Source organism: Hylobates moloch, unplaced genomic scaffold (genome assembly GCF_009828535.3).
Source record: "Hylobates moloch isolate HMO894 unplaced genomic scaffold, HMol_V3 SCAFFOLD_16, whole genome shotgun sequence".
NCBI classification, from domain to species: domain Eukaryota; kingdom Metazoa; phylum Chordata; class Mammalia; order Primates; family Hylobatidae; genus Hylobates; species Hylobates moloch.
In genome coordinates, this window is record NW_026652291.1 from 34,564,832 (window position 1) to 34,579,069 (window position 14,238).

Consider the following 14,238-nt stretch of genomic DNA (forward strand, 5'->3'; position numbering starts at 1 on the left):
CTACTTGGTGGCTGAGGAAGGAAAATCACTTGAACTGGCAGGCAGGGGTTGCAGTGAGCTGACATCATGACATTGCACTGCAGCCTGGGCAGCAGAGTGAGACTCTATCTCAAAAAAAAAAAAAAAAAAAAGTCACCAATCACCTTATCAAGGAGGTTTTCTCTGGCCACTCAGAAAAGTAGCCCCTCCTAACATTTCACATCCCCCTTCCCTTTTATTTCTTCTTTGCATTTACCCCTCTCTAATCTGGTATTATGTATTTTAGTTGCTTACCTTGTTTCCCCTATTAGAACATGAGCTTTATGAAGGGAAGAGATGAAGGGATTTTTGCAGGAAGGGATTTTTGTTTGCTGTGTTTACTATTTTATCTCTAGTGCCTTGAATGGTACCTGACACGTAGTTGACACGTGTATAAATATTTGGTGAAAAAAGGAATGAGTAGAATAAAAAACGAAGGACCCCAAATTAGCACAGACCTTTTAGCAAGTCACTTATCCTCTCTACACTTCAGTTTCTTTGAATGTGAAATTGAGTTTCGCGTAAGACAGCTCCCAGTTTCCCTCCAGCTATGTGCAGACATCCCTGAGTTAACTTGAAAAGCTGGGAGCACAAAGGGTCTGAAGATTTGGGTTCAAGCCCCAGTAACATCACTTGCCTGAGTCTTCGTTTCCACACTTAGTTAGCCCGCACAACAAATTGAAAGGGCTCCACCCAGCGGCCGCGAAGGTTAGTCTCGCTCTTAAACTAGAAAAAGCGTAATTAAAAAAGAAGGCGCCATACCCCTCAATACCACACGGCGGCGCAATGGTCCACCTTTGTCCCTAAGAGGGCACTGCTGTGCCAAGTCCATTACGAAACAGCCCCCACTACCGTGCAATGTATTATTCAGACAACTGTGACGGTTGCTCATTCCTCAGATCTTATTGGTTTGTTTAAATAACAAAAACATTTAAATTGTTACTGTTTTAGATAAGAAGGCACAAATCTCAAAACCAAAACAGAGAGCTTACGTTTGAGCTCAGTCTTGCCAATGCGATTTGAAGACCAAGGTTTGCCGGGCACTGTGGCTCACGCCTCTAATCCCAGCACTTTGGGAGGCCGAGGCGGGCAGATCACCTGAGGTCAAGAGTTCGAGACCACATGGTGAAACCCCGTCTCTACTAAAAATAGAAAAATTAGCTGGGTGTGGTGGGTGGGCGCCTGTAATTCCAGCCACTCGGGAGGTTGAGGCAGGAGAATCGTTTGAACCTGGGAGGTGGAGGTTGCAGTGAGCGGAGAGGGCGCCACTGCACTCCAGCCTAGGTGACAGTGTGAGCCTCCGTCTCAATAAATAAATAAATAAATACAGACCAAAACGTTTGAAAAGCCAAAGAAGTCTAAATCCGTGTCAGGTGAGGGGTGCCACAGCCATGCTAACTTAGTCCACGTATATGTCTGCACATAACCAAGAATTTCCCTCCATGAGGGAATAAAGGGACTGTTTGGATTCCAAGACCTTTTGTTTGCTTGGAAGAAGCTGTTAAAGCCTCTAGCAAATAAAAAAGACTGTGAACCTAAGTAAGCCCTTAAGTAACAGGAGTCATTGTCATTATTGTTACTTATTAGTAGTGTCATCCTCAGCTTCTGTTTTCCTTCCTCCACCATCTCTCCAACTAACAATAATGCTTTTAGTTTGAATTTCATATTTAAAAAGATAAAAGTGATTTTGTAGTTCTTTATTACAATTACACAAATATCACATGGTTATTTTTGCTGTAGGAAAAATAAAGAAAAGTAAAATGAAGGTGACATAGTTTGGCCATCTGTCCCCACCCCAATCTCTTGTTGAATTGTAATCCCCAATGCGGGAGGTGGGGCCTGGTGGGAGGCGATTGGATCATGGGGGCGGATTTTTCATGAATGGTTTAGCACCATCCCCTTGGTGCTGTCTTCAGGATAGTGAGTTCTCATGAGATGTGATTGTGTAAAAGTGTGTGGCACCTCCCCCGTCACTCTCTCTCTTGTTCCTGCTTTCACCATGTGACGTGCCTGCTCCTCGTTGCCTTATGCCAGCATTGGAAGCTTCCTCAGGTCTCCCTAAAATCAGATGCTGCTATGCTTTCTGTAAAAGCTGCAGAATCGCGAGCCAATTAAACCTTTTTCCTTTATAAATTACCTTTTCTCAGGTATTTCTTTTTTTTTTTTTTGAAACAGAGTTTTGGTCTGTTATCCAGGCTATCTCGGCTCACTGCAACCTCCACCTCCCAGGTTCAAACGATTCTCCTGCCTCAGCCTCCCCAGCAGCTAGGACTACAGGCACGCACCACCTCACCTGGCTAATTTTTGTATTTTTAGTAGAGATGGGGTTTCACCATGTTAGCCAGGCTGGTCTCGAACTCCTGAACTCAGGTGATCCACCCGCCTTGGCCTCCCAAAATGCCGGGATTATAGGCGTGAGCCACCGCACCTGGCCAGGTATTTCTTCATAGCAATGCCAAGAACAGCCTGACACAGAAGGCACTAAAAATTACCCATGCTCCACCATCTAGCTCAGAAATAGCTGTTAAGATTTTTATATTATCCATCCAACACATTTGTAATTATATTTTATAAGGATTTTTTACTACTCTTTCATTTATTATTATACTGTACACATTTCCACATCATTAAAATTTTTCATAATTATCAACAATAACATACTGTTTTTTTAATAACCTGTTTAAAATGGACAAAAAGTGTATATATTTATAGTACACAACATGATGTTTTGACATATGTATGCACTGTGGAGTGGTTAAATCAAGCTAATCATATGCTTTGCCTCACATATTTTTTTGTGTGGTGAGAACACTTAAAATCTACTATCTTAGCAATTTTAAAGTATAAAATATATTGTTATTAACTGTATTGACCATGGTGTACAATAGATCTCTTGAACTTATTCCTTTTTGCTAACTGGTAACCATCATTTTCCTCTTTTTCTATGAGTTCAACTTTTTTAGATTCCACAAGATCTGTTCCATAAGAGAGTGAGAGTTCATATGATATTTGTCCTTCTTTGTCTAACATACTATTCTAATTAGAAAATCAGAATATTTTAATGGTAGAAAATATTAAATAGTACAGGACAAAGAAAAAAATCACTCCTGATCTCATAATCCAGATTGGTGATAATTGCTGTTCACCTTTTGATATATTTCTTTCAACAATATTAATGCATATATGTTTTTCATAAGATTAGGAATATATTACATATATAGTTCTCTTAATTTTTCAAATTTATTTAAAAATTATTTGAAAATTACAACAGATAGATTTCTTTTTTTTCCACTTAACATGATTATTTTCCCAGTCATTTCATGTTCTTCGAAAACCCCGATGATAGTAATAATTTTCTCTTTCCTGAAATCTCTCTTCTTGTGATTGGATCTGTTTGAGGTCCTGGACGGAAAGGCTTGGATGAAGTCCTTGCAGACTCAGCATGGTTGCAAGCAGTATTATTTCAGAGGGCTGTCCCATGGGCTCACTCTGCAACCAGGCTGGATGAAGCAGAAATGATTTGACCTTCACTCCTTAATTAAAGGCTCTGATCATTGTTAAAATGCAACTTGCTCTCCAGAGATGCGACATTCTAAACAGCCCCCCATAGTTTATTGCTTTTCTTAACTGAGGTTTTCCTAAAAGACGAAAGATTCCTTACCTTTTTGGTGGTTCAAGCTGCATTAACTCATAATTCCTCATAGAGGAATTAAATACTATCAATTGTAATAACATTTACAATTTATTAAGCACTTATTATTATGTATTAGGCACTGCCAGGAGGACCTCTTACTTCATCTAACCTTCATAGCAACCCCATTTTATACAATCTCATGTTACCAACAATGAGACAGAGGCTCAGAGAGGTGAAAGGCCTCCCACAGTCATGACAAGTTGATAAAGAATTCAAACCTGGGTCTGACTCCAAAGGTCTGTTCCATCAGCCCTGCCACACATCTGCCCAAACCATTTGCTTAAAATCATATTTAATGCAAATGGAGTTGATGAATCAGGAACTAGGGCTTCTTTCCTGAAATGGAACACATGAGAGGTGAAGGTGGTGGGCTGGCTCTTTTAGAAAAGGTCAAAGGGGCCAGGCACGGTGGCTCAAACCTGTAATCCCAGCATTTGAAGAGATGGAGGCAGGAGGATCACTTGAGGCCAAGAGTTTGAAGCCAGCCTGGGCAACACAGTGAGTCCTTATCTCTACCAAAAATTAACAAAATTAGCCAGGCGTGGTGGCATGCACCTGTAGTCTCAGCTACTCAGGATGCTGAGGCAAGAGGACCCACTGAGTCCAGGAGTTTGAGGCTGCCATCCATGTGATCAGTGAGCTATGATTGTGCCACTGCTCTCCAGCCTGGGTGACACAGTGAGATCTTGTTTCTTAAAAAAAAAAAAAAAAAAAAAAGGTAAAAGTCTGCTTGAGGGATTTTTTTTTTTTTTTTTTTTTTTGCATCAAAGTACTAATTATAATATTTCCCAAAAGAATCAAGGAAAGGGTGACATTCATTAGCTAAGTCACAGTTTAGGCTCAAATAATAACAGTAACTACATGCTAGATTATGTGTTAAGCACATAACATATATAGGATAGGTACAATTATCCCTAATTTCCAGGTGAGGTATCTGGGGCACAGCAGGGTTAACTTGCCTAATGGCACACAGGAAGCACAAATTCAAATTCAGTCAGAAGCCAAGACCCCAAATTCTTCATTAGTCTATGACGCCTGCCCTCTTTCTTCCTTCCCTTCCCTCCTTTCCTTCCTTCCTTTTCTCCCCTCCCTGCTTCCTTCCTGTTTCTCTTTTTCGTCCTTTCTTTCTTTCCCTCCCCTCCTGCCTTCCCTCCTTCCTTCACCCCTTCCTCTCCTCTCCTTTCTGTTCCTTTTTTTTTTTTTTTTTTTTGAGAAAGGGTCTCGTTTTGTCACCCAAGCTGGAGTGCAGTGGAGGAATCTCAGCTCACTACAGCCTCAACATCTCTGCTCAAGCGATCCTCCCATCTCAGCCTCCCAAAAGCTAGGACCACAGGCACCACCATGCCTGGCTAATTTTTCTATTTTGTAGAGATGGGGTTTCACCATGTTGCCCAGGCTGGTCTTGAACTCCTCAGCTCAAGTGATCCACCCATCTTGGCCTCCCAGAGGCCTCTGTTCCTTTTTCCTTCCTTCCTTCTCTCTCTTTCCTTTAGGGAAAACCCTGGGTTCAACTTCCAGTCAAGAGGCCTGAGTGTAATTAAAGAGTGTTTCTTGGGGGTAATGGGCAGGTGAAAGAAGGAAAAAAATATGTTGACTATTTGCTGGGTGTGAGCAGCAAGCTAAGAGCTTCTGCATGTCCTGTCTCATTTAATCCTATAAGCATCCATTAAAACCAGGTATTATTGTTACACCTACTTAAAACTGAGGAAACTGAGGTTCAAACAGGTGTCTTGCCCAAAGTCACTGCATTTTTAAAGGACAAAGCCAGGATAAACCATGATCTGTTGACTTAAGTCTAATGCCAACTTGCATCTTGATTGCTATTTTCTCCCTTCCTTATGCTATGCTTTTCAGCGTGGTAGAGAAGATGTTTCTTTTTTGGGGTGACATCTGCCAACCCCCTTCTCAAAAACTTCATAGTGGTAAAATCTTGGTAATTCAACCCGATTTTCAAAGTCTTTTACAATCTGCCTTTCTTTTATTTCATCAATTTTATTTCCCATCACTCCCTTTTCGCATTCTCTCCTCTTCTCTGGCTGAAATTTCTATTATTGCTGGCCTCTACATTAATTTCTATTTCCACATCTTTTATTCTCTATTAATCAAGTTGTATATATCTTTCAATGCCCAACTTAAGCATCTCCTCATCCATTCTAGTCCTCAGGGAAGGCAGTATTTGATCACCTGACAGCCCTACTCAAAACCTTTCAGTGATAATCTTTTATATGCTGAACAAAACCAAGGTTTCTTCGCCCAGGATTCAAGTCAGCCATCCAGTTGCAAAGAAGTACTGAGAGTCAATTATGTGCTAAGCACTCTCTAGGTGCTGGGAGAGCTGTGGAGAACCAGACAGACTGGTTCCTACCCTTATGGTGGATGCACTAGACATTAAATAATTACAAATAATCACAAATAATCAATTACGTAATTACTAGTGTGAATCAAGTAATTACAGGGCCCTCTACAATCTGGTCTCAACCTATCTTTTCAGTTCTTTCTCATCCTTCTGTTCCATGCAAATGGTCCCCCTCTCCATGCTTTCCTACCTCTGTGGCTGTGCCTATTCCCACCCTCCTTTCCTGAACACACTCTTCCCTGCTCCACCCCATTCCTCTCCAGGACCAGTTCTGGTTCTGCTTCTTCCATGCAACCCTGCCAGACAAGTTTAGTCTGAAAGATCTACCCTCATTTGAGTTCCTAGCACTTATCCATTCAACAAATATTAACTGAATGACTTGTTGAAATGTTTGATGAATGATTCTTTACGAGATTCTAAACACACGCTATGGTATTAAAGGTTTAAGTTGTGCAGGGAATTAGTTTTCCTATTGGGAAGGATCAATGATTTTCCTCCTCTCTTCCCCTCTTCCCAGGGAGTGGGAAGGAATCCACAAAACTAAATAGTAGAACATACAAAATTACGGAGAAGCGAAATGACAATAAACTTACCCAATTACTCAAAATCCGACTACTTAGAGACCCACCACTGACATTTTTCTCTTTTTAGTACTTTTTTTCCTGTTTCTGTTTTGCTGTGTGTCTACAGTTTGTAAAACTCTTTTTCCCTCAAGTTAAAAAAAAATTTTTTTTTTTGAGATAGGGTCTTGCTTTGTCACCCAGATTAGAGTGAGGTATAGCAAACACTGTTCACTACAGCCTTGACCTTCTAGGCTCAAGCAATCTTCCTGCCTCAGCCTCTCAAATAGCTGGGACTACAGGCTAGCACCACCATGCCTGGCAAATTTTAAAAATTTTTGTAGAGATAGGGATCTCGCCATGTTGCTCAGGCTGGTCTCCTTCCTGGGCTCAAGTGATCCTCCTGCCTCAGCCTCCCAAACTGCTGAGATTTCAGGCTCGAGCCACCATACCCAGCCCCAGGTTAAAATTTTATCAAGACAATTATTTTCCTATGGCCTTTAAAAAAACAGAAAATACCTCCATCCCCACACCCTTGCTCTCTTCTGCTTGAGGGTGGAATGGTTTTCTCTAAAACAACACCTAGAGAATTTACTCAGACTCATCCATATCTTTTCCAGTTCATGGATCCTATGTATAATAAGAACCTGAGCATTGTTTTAGGGTCTTTACTTAAACAGAAATCCTTTCTCAAGACCCACTCTGGATGCGTTTCAGAACAAGCCTCATCTCTCTCCTTCAAAACCTCAAATGTGTGCTATGACTATACAGTGTAGTCATATTGATGAGCAAACCACAGAATGTCCAAACTATGAGGACATAGGATATCTTCCAGTTCACTCCCCTCACTTTAAGAGTAAGTACACTGTTAGGACACCTGCCCAAAGTCATGCAGCTGCCTAGTTATCTTTCCAAATTGCCCCACTGTCTTTAGTTTGTGTAATAATAAACCCCAAACTAAAATTCAACAAAAGCACTCACTCTTGCTAAATAAATTATGTCTATTCCTACCACTGAAGGGGAAAAGGTAACAAAGTTTGGTAGAGATTGGGCTAGATCCTTCAGCACTGGCTTATTTAGAAATTTCAGAAGACTAGGTGAGGTGGCTAAGGCCTGTAATCCTAGCACTTTGGGAGGCCGAGGCAGGTGGATGACTTGAGCCCAGAATTCAAGACGAGCCTGGGTGACACTGTGAGACTTTGTCTCTACAAAAAAATAAACAAAATTAGCCAGGTGTGGTGGCACGTGCCTGTACTCCCAGCTTGGGAGGGTGAGGTGGGAGGATCGCTTGAGCCTAGGATGTTGAGGCTGCAGTGAGCCGAGACTGCGCCACTGCACTCTGGCCTGGGCAACAAACTGAGACCCTGGAAGGAAGGAAGGAAGGAAGGAAGGAAGGAAGGAAGGAAGGAAAGAAAGAAAGAAAGGAAAAGAAAAGAGAAAAGAAAGATCAGAGAACCTTTCTTACTGGAAGTCAACGTTGCCATGACAGGATTAAAGCAAGAAGAAACATCGTGGGCCTCCTATCTCGTTCTTAATGTTCAAAACGCAGGGTATAGCAAAAACATATAGGAAGAGGTCGTCCTCACTCATGAACTCAGCATCGGCTTCTACGTTTATTCTGCTTTGGTTCTTGTTAATCTGACCTTTGTAGGTTTCGCCACGATCCAAGGTGTAATTCCAACAGGCAAAAGATGCCTAAGGATTGTCGAAAAGTTGGCTCCCTTCAGACAGACCAAGCCCAATTCATGGCAGCGTTCCCAGCCCCAGTTTGAAGCCCAGTAAGGTGGTCTCTTGTCTTTCTGAATTCTGAAAAAAGAGTGGTATTGGAATCTCTTCTTACCGGATCCCAGCAGAGGGCGAGCTGTGGTGCAGTCCTCATAAAGGGGAGAACTGTAGTTTTCAGAGTTCTTCTAATGAACATCCCAATGGGCCTAAAAGGCTTCAAAAAGAGATGAAAGGTTCCGGGTGAGAGTGGGCGTGAGCGAAGCTGATCCCTCTAGGTTGGACTTAGGCAAAGCCAGATCCAAGAGGGAGAATCCACCTGTAAAAGGGATCTGGGGAAGAAAGAGCTCTGTTGGGGGTGCAACCGAATGAAGAACACCGGTGCTGCTCAGTGCAGCCCCTACTCATCCATGGCAAACAAAGGCAGCGGCCTCCCTTCCAGCCTTTTAGTTTGAATGAAGGCTCAGCATTACCTTTTAGGATCCACCCTTCCCTCCTCAGGCACCCAATGAGGCCGGAGCCTCTTCCTGCCGGGAGGTGCTGAACTCTCCCAGGAAACGGACAGGTGCCGCCAGCCAATGGTGGGAGCTGCGGCGGGCCAGTGGGCGGGAAGAGTGGGTAGACCTGGGTTTGAGAATGAGAGAGCCCGCAAAGGGGGAGGGCACGGTGCGTCGGCGGCGCAGGGGGTGAGAGGGACCTGCGAGGCGGCCAGCTAGGATGCCCCAACCACGGCGGAGGAACCGGGGACTGGGCGGCCGCAGCCAATGGGAAGGCGGCGGGCACGGGGCGGGGCGGGCGTGGGGTGGGGCCCCCTCGGGTCCGCAGGGCTGGGGCGGAGCCAGGCCCGCGTCAGGTGGTCCCGGCGAGCGGGCGGTGCGGGGGGCGGGGCACGGCACGGCGCGGAGAGGAGAGCGGCGGCCGGCGGGCGGCGGCAGGCACCGGCTGCGCGAGCAGGTACTGGCGGCAGAGGTGACGAGGCCGCCCCCAGGGGGGCGAGCGGGCAGGCGGGGACTCGGCCTGCTGCGCCCCTAGGCTGCGCGGAGCGCTCGCGCTCGGCACTCTTCTCGTACCGCGGCAACAGCGCCGGCGAGCCGGCTCTCCCAGCCCTGCCAGCCCGGGCCCTACCTGCGGCCGCCGTCGTGGGGGGGGTTCCTCCCAGCTCTGCGGAGGCGCATGAACAATAGGCGGCGGCGGCTCCTGCGGGCGGCGGCGGCCCCGCACCCTATGGATCGGCCGCTCCATGGAGCCCTCCAGAGCGCTTCTCGGCTGCCTAGCGAGCGCCGCCGCTGTCGCCCCGCCGGGGGAGGATGGAGCAGGGGCCGGGGCCGAGGAGGAGGAGGAGGAGGAGGAGGCGGCGGCGGCGGGCCCCGGGGAGCTGGGCTGCGACGCGCCGCTGCCCTACTGGACGGCCGTGTTCGAGTACGAGGCGGCGGGCGAGGACGAGCTGACCCTGCGGCTGGGCGACGTGGTGGAGGTGCTGTCCAAGGACTCGCAGGTGTCCGGCGACGAGGGCTGGTGGACCGGGCAGCTGAACCAGCGGGTGGGCATCTTCCCCAGCAACTACGTGACCCCGCGTAGCGCCTTCTCCAGCCGCTGCCAGCCCGGCGGCGAGGACCCCAGTTGCTACCCGCCCATTCAGTGTAAGGCGAAGGCGGGGCCCGGGAGCCGGGCGGGGAGGGGGAATGACGGAGGCCTGGGGGGCGGTCGGGGAAGGGGGAAGCCCTGCGCGAGGGCTAGGATGAGGGCGGGGGATGGGGAGGACGATTGACCTGGGTGTGGGTGGCGCACGCTTGGGCTGCCTGGGCTTCGCTTGATGCGCTAGATAAGCTCGAAACGCCTCAGGGCCCTGCCCGCACTTCAGGCGCTTGGGCTTCTTCACCTTCATTTGGCCACCTCAGCAGTCGCTCCCGATTTCCACATCCTGAAGTCCCAGCCTGAGAATTTGCCAGTTTTCCAGTCCCTTCCTCTCTTACCCACCCCTCGCCGCCCCCATTCCCAATCTGGAAGTGTTTATGGCAAGCTGGTGGTTAGTGTCCTAGCCTTAGTCCCCAAATCAGGGACCTTACCACCACCACTTCTAACGCCTGTCCCCGCCCCTTAAAGGCATTTGCTTTCAAAGAGATGGGGGTGTCTCCGCAGGGCTGGGTTGCCTCACAAGTCCTGGAAACGTGTGAACTCAAGGCTCAGGTGCCTGTAAAATGTCGGGGTGATTTCTTGGATCCTATTCCTTATATCTCAGAAGTTGTACCTTTAGGAGTCTCACTGATTAATGTGCTAAGAGGGATGTGTGTGTTGAGAGTGGGGGTGGGACAAGTGATGATTAGAGAGGAAAAAGTATGTCGTTCCCCCATGGGAGATCAGGATTGTAAGGTACAGTGGCTGAATCCCAGTCCTTTGACAGTGAGGCTGTTTGGGAAATACATTTTCTTCTTTCTTCTCACCCTAGATCCTTGCCTATATTTGGAACTGGTCAAATCTCAGGGGGACCATGCTCAGGGGTCCCTCCCAGGGCCTTTCTCCCAGTGTCCTGGTTTCCATCAATTTTCCAGGAGCCCCATATTTCATACCCTATAATGAAATCTTTGTTTTTTTGAAGGGAGTTAAATTGCCATCGGAATCCCTTAATCATACTAGTTTCAGAAAAAACACGTAAATATCTCTTTAGTGCAGTTTACACTATTTTGTATTTGAGAGTTTCCATAATGTCTTATCTGTTAAAAAGGTATCGTTAATATGTATTAATTACTGTTTATTCCTTATGTTGTATACTTTCATCTTAGTTGATTTTTTAAAACGTCATTAGCAAGGACCAACTTTAAATATTTAGTTTTAAGATTTCCTTTGTAACAATTACGTTTCTGGCTCTGTAACTTATTTTTTACCCCAGCAATTGTGTTACTTTAATCTTGAGTTTTTTTGTTTTTCTGTTTTTTTGAGACGGAGTCTCGCTGTCTCCCAGGCTGGAGTGCAGTGGCACAATCTCAGCTCACTGCAACCTCTGCCTCCCGGGTTCAAGCAATTCTCCTGCCTCAGCCTCCTGAGTAGCTGGGATTACAGGCGCCCGCCACCATGCCTGGCTAATTTTTGCATTTTTAGTAGAGATGAGGTTCACCGTATTCCCAAACTGGTCTCGAACTCCTGACCTCAAGTGATCCGCACGCCTTGGCCTCCCAAAGTGTTGGATTACAGGCGTGAGCCACCGTGTCTGGCCTGTCTTAAGATATTTTTTAAAAACTAGCACATAATATCAGAATCATAGCCTCTTCGCTTGTTTTTCTGCTCTTCTTTTTCTGTTCGTGTTTTGGCTATCAAATCGATGTTCAAATCTTTAGGTTCCCCCTCTCCCTCTCATTCAGTTTAAAACTTCATTTTTCTTCATTTTGATCTTTAAAATGCCTGGAGGTAGCAAATTACTTTAAATTGTTTCCAGATACTACATCTTTTTGGGACTAGTTTGGTAGGCTTAAGGCTAAGCATCCTGGCATAGTGTTTTGAAAGTGTTGAAAATGAACTTGGTCGTATATTGGAAGAAATATGAATAGCCTGGCATGTTAGAAAACATAGTGTCATTTTAAACATAAGTCAGATTTTGATTCTGTGGGTGAAGTTTTATGATTTTGTTTTTAGGGACAGCTAATGTCAAAGTAGAAGAGCTAGGTGAGGTTCGTGATCAGGAACTCAGTTTCTTTAATATCTTGTGCTCTGGCTGCTGGAGCAGTCAAGAGTCAGTATGACTTAGGCTGAAAAACTGTCCACAGAGCTAGGCATGGTAACAGTGTGCTACTTCTTCATTTGGTGGCCAGGACTTATCTTCATTGTCATACAAGTTACCTTGGATAGAGTGGATTCCTAAATCTGGAACCCAGATGTTGAGAAAGTAGGAAGTAACTTGTTCTAATGGAAAGAATTGACTTGAAGAATATGGCATTTGAAAGACCCAACACGTTCTTTTATTTGGCCTCACCAGGAGTTCAGATCTTGACTAGAATTAATTTTTGATAATTCAGAAAATTTAGTTTCAGTCAAAAACTAATTATTGAGTACCTAGTGAATGATAGATACTGTGCAGTGTGTTAAGTACCAGAACATAGAGAAGTGATAAGATCAGAAGGTGCTTATAAGTTACATGAGGGAGATTAATGATGTAAATATAAAACTTCAGTGCAGTGCCTTGGTGAAGATGCAGTGCCTTGTTTCATCAGAGGGTGAACTTGGGCTGTCATTGACATCTATGTGCTCTACCAGATCAGTTCGTGTCACTCGGAAAGTGAAGACAATTGGCAAACCTTGTCTCCGAAGACTTGGAATGAAATTGAGCCGCTGACACCTCATCGCCAGAGTTACCCTTTTGAACTTCCCCTCTGAGCATGTGTTGTGACATTGCATTCTGGACCATGAATAGAAGACATTAAGTCAAGCAATAGCGTTCAGCATTAGTTTCATATTACTGTTTCTTAAAGTGAAAATTTAGCTTCAAACTTTATTTAAAAGCTTTTTTTGTTTTTTTCAATTTTTAGAGACAGGGTTTCTCTCTGTCACCCAGGCTGAAGTGCAGTGGCATAATCATAGCTCACTGCAACCTTGAACTCCTGGGCTCAAGAGATCCTCCCACCCCAGCCTCCCAAAGAAGCTGGGACCAGAGGCGCACGCCACCATGCCCAGCTAATTCCTTTTATTTACTTTTTTAATAGAGATGAGGTCTTGCTTTGTTGCCCAGGCTGGTTTCGAACTCTTGGCTTCAATCATTCCTTCCGCCTCAGCCTCCCAAAGTGTTGGGATTACAGGTGTAAGCCACTGTATCTGGCCTCAAACTTTATTCAAAACAGAAGGGGAAATTACTAAATATTATGACAAAGAAAACATATAAAAATGGTACTATAAATCGTTTTACATTCATATAGTGCTTTAATCCTCTCCATTGTAGGTACTTGTTAGAGTTTAGCTGTCTATGGATGACAAATATAAATAACCCAGGCGCTCACCCATCTTCTTTATTTTAGTGAAAGATGAAAAATGTGTAGTTCCAAACTCATTATCTTGGGAGATGCAATCCTAGGTATTATACGAAAGTTTCTCTTACAAGAGAGTTGTTTCAGTTCTCAAACAGGGCATACGTTAAAGTTATTAGTTTATGCTTTTTATTATCTACATCCACTAGAAATAGAAGGACATATTTTCAGATGTACCTAAGATTTTTAAGTGAGTGAAGTATATACCATTTACTTACTCAAAACCCACCAAAATGTGCCTAAACATTCCGTTTCCAAGCATACGATTGAGAGGGAATAACATCTTGACTTTAAAAATGGAAGAACTAAGGATTTATTCCTGATATTCCTGGAAATGTCCTTTCACAGAAACTGAAAAATGTGCTGAATGCAGCTTGACCTGATTCTTATTTAGAACCAGGTCTTGACTGGAGCAGGGAAGGGAAGGAGAGCCCCACATACTCTGCTGCGACTGAAGGTCTAGTTCTTTTGTTCCTATCCAAAGGGACTGAGCAGGGAAGGAAAAAGAAGGTCCTTCCTCCCTCCCTTCTTTCTGGGTTCTGTCTTTTATCTGTTTGAAAGCTGTGTTCTATAGTTTTCTTGGAGTCAGGTCATAATATTTTCTTGACTAAATAGCAAGAACCTGAGATTTTTATGTTCTACCCAAAGAGAGGTTATTGCTTTCCCTTTCCTGCAGAGGTTTTTGGAGGAGCTGTCCTTTCAGCACCGTAGTACTGAATCATATCTTTTAAACCTCCCTGCATTTATTTTTTCAATCCCTCCTGCATTTAAATAAATATTTAACACCTACTGTGTGTTTACAACTATGCTTAAGACTGGAGGAAAGAAGGGAGGGTACAAGAGAAAGTACAACAGTTAAAATTCCCTCAAGGAGAATTC

The 14,238-nt window shown here is 44.7% G+C and overlaps 1 protein-coding gene and 1 long non-coding RNA gene across 11 annotated transcripts in view; one reads left to right on the forward strand and one right to left on the reverse strand.

Annotated features, from left to right (window-relative positions):
• Nucleotides 1-2,606: 2,606 nt before the first annotated feature.
• Nucleotides 2,607-9,053, reverse strand: LOC116484763 (uncharacterized). 2 transcript variants are annotated; one of them, XR_009210325.1, is made up of 3 exons: nucleotides 8,824-9,053; nucleotides 8,085-8,567; nucleotides 2,607-4,048 (listed from the first exon to the last, which is right to left on the reverse strand). It is a non-coding gene; the product is annotated as an uncharacterized LOC116484763 (long non-coding RNA). The 2 variants fall into 2 exon arrangements; XR_004252662.2 differs by lacking the exon at nucleotides 8,824-9,053 and having other exon boundaries at nucleotides 2,607-3,518; nucleotides 3,931-4,048; nucleotides 8,085-8,800.
• A 225-nt stretch (nucleotides 9,054-9,278) lies between these two features.
• MAP3K9 (mitogen-activated protein kinase kinase kinase 9) overlaps nucleotides 9,279-14,238 on the forward strand; it is an 87,504-nt gene continuing 82,544 nt past the window's right edge. For 8 of the 9 annotated variants that reach the window (XM_058429666.1, XM_058429668.1, XM_058429669.1 and 5 more), the window contains exon 1: nucleotides 9,532-9,990. In XM_058429666.1, coding sequence (XP_058285649.1) covers nucleotides 9,591-9,990 — 400 coding nt within the window. In that variant the 5' untranslated portion in view covers nucleotides 9,532-9,590. Of the gene's footprint in view, nucleotides 9,991-14,238 lie in introns of all 9 variants that reach the window. The other variant, XM_058429667.1, reaches the window with a different exon arrangement.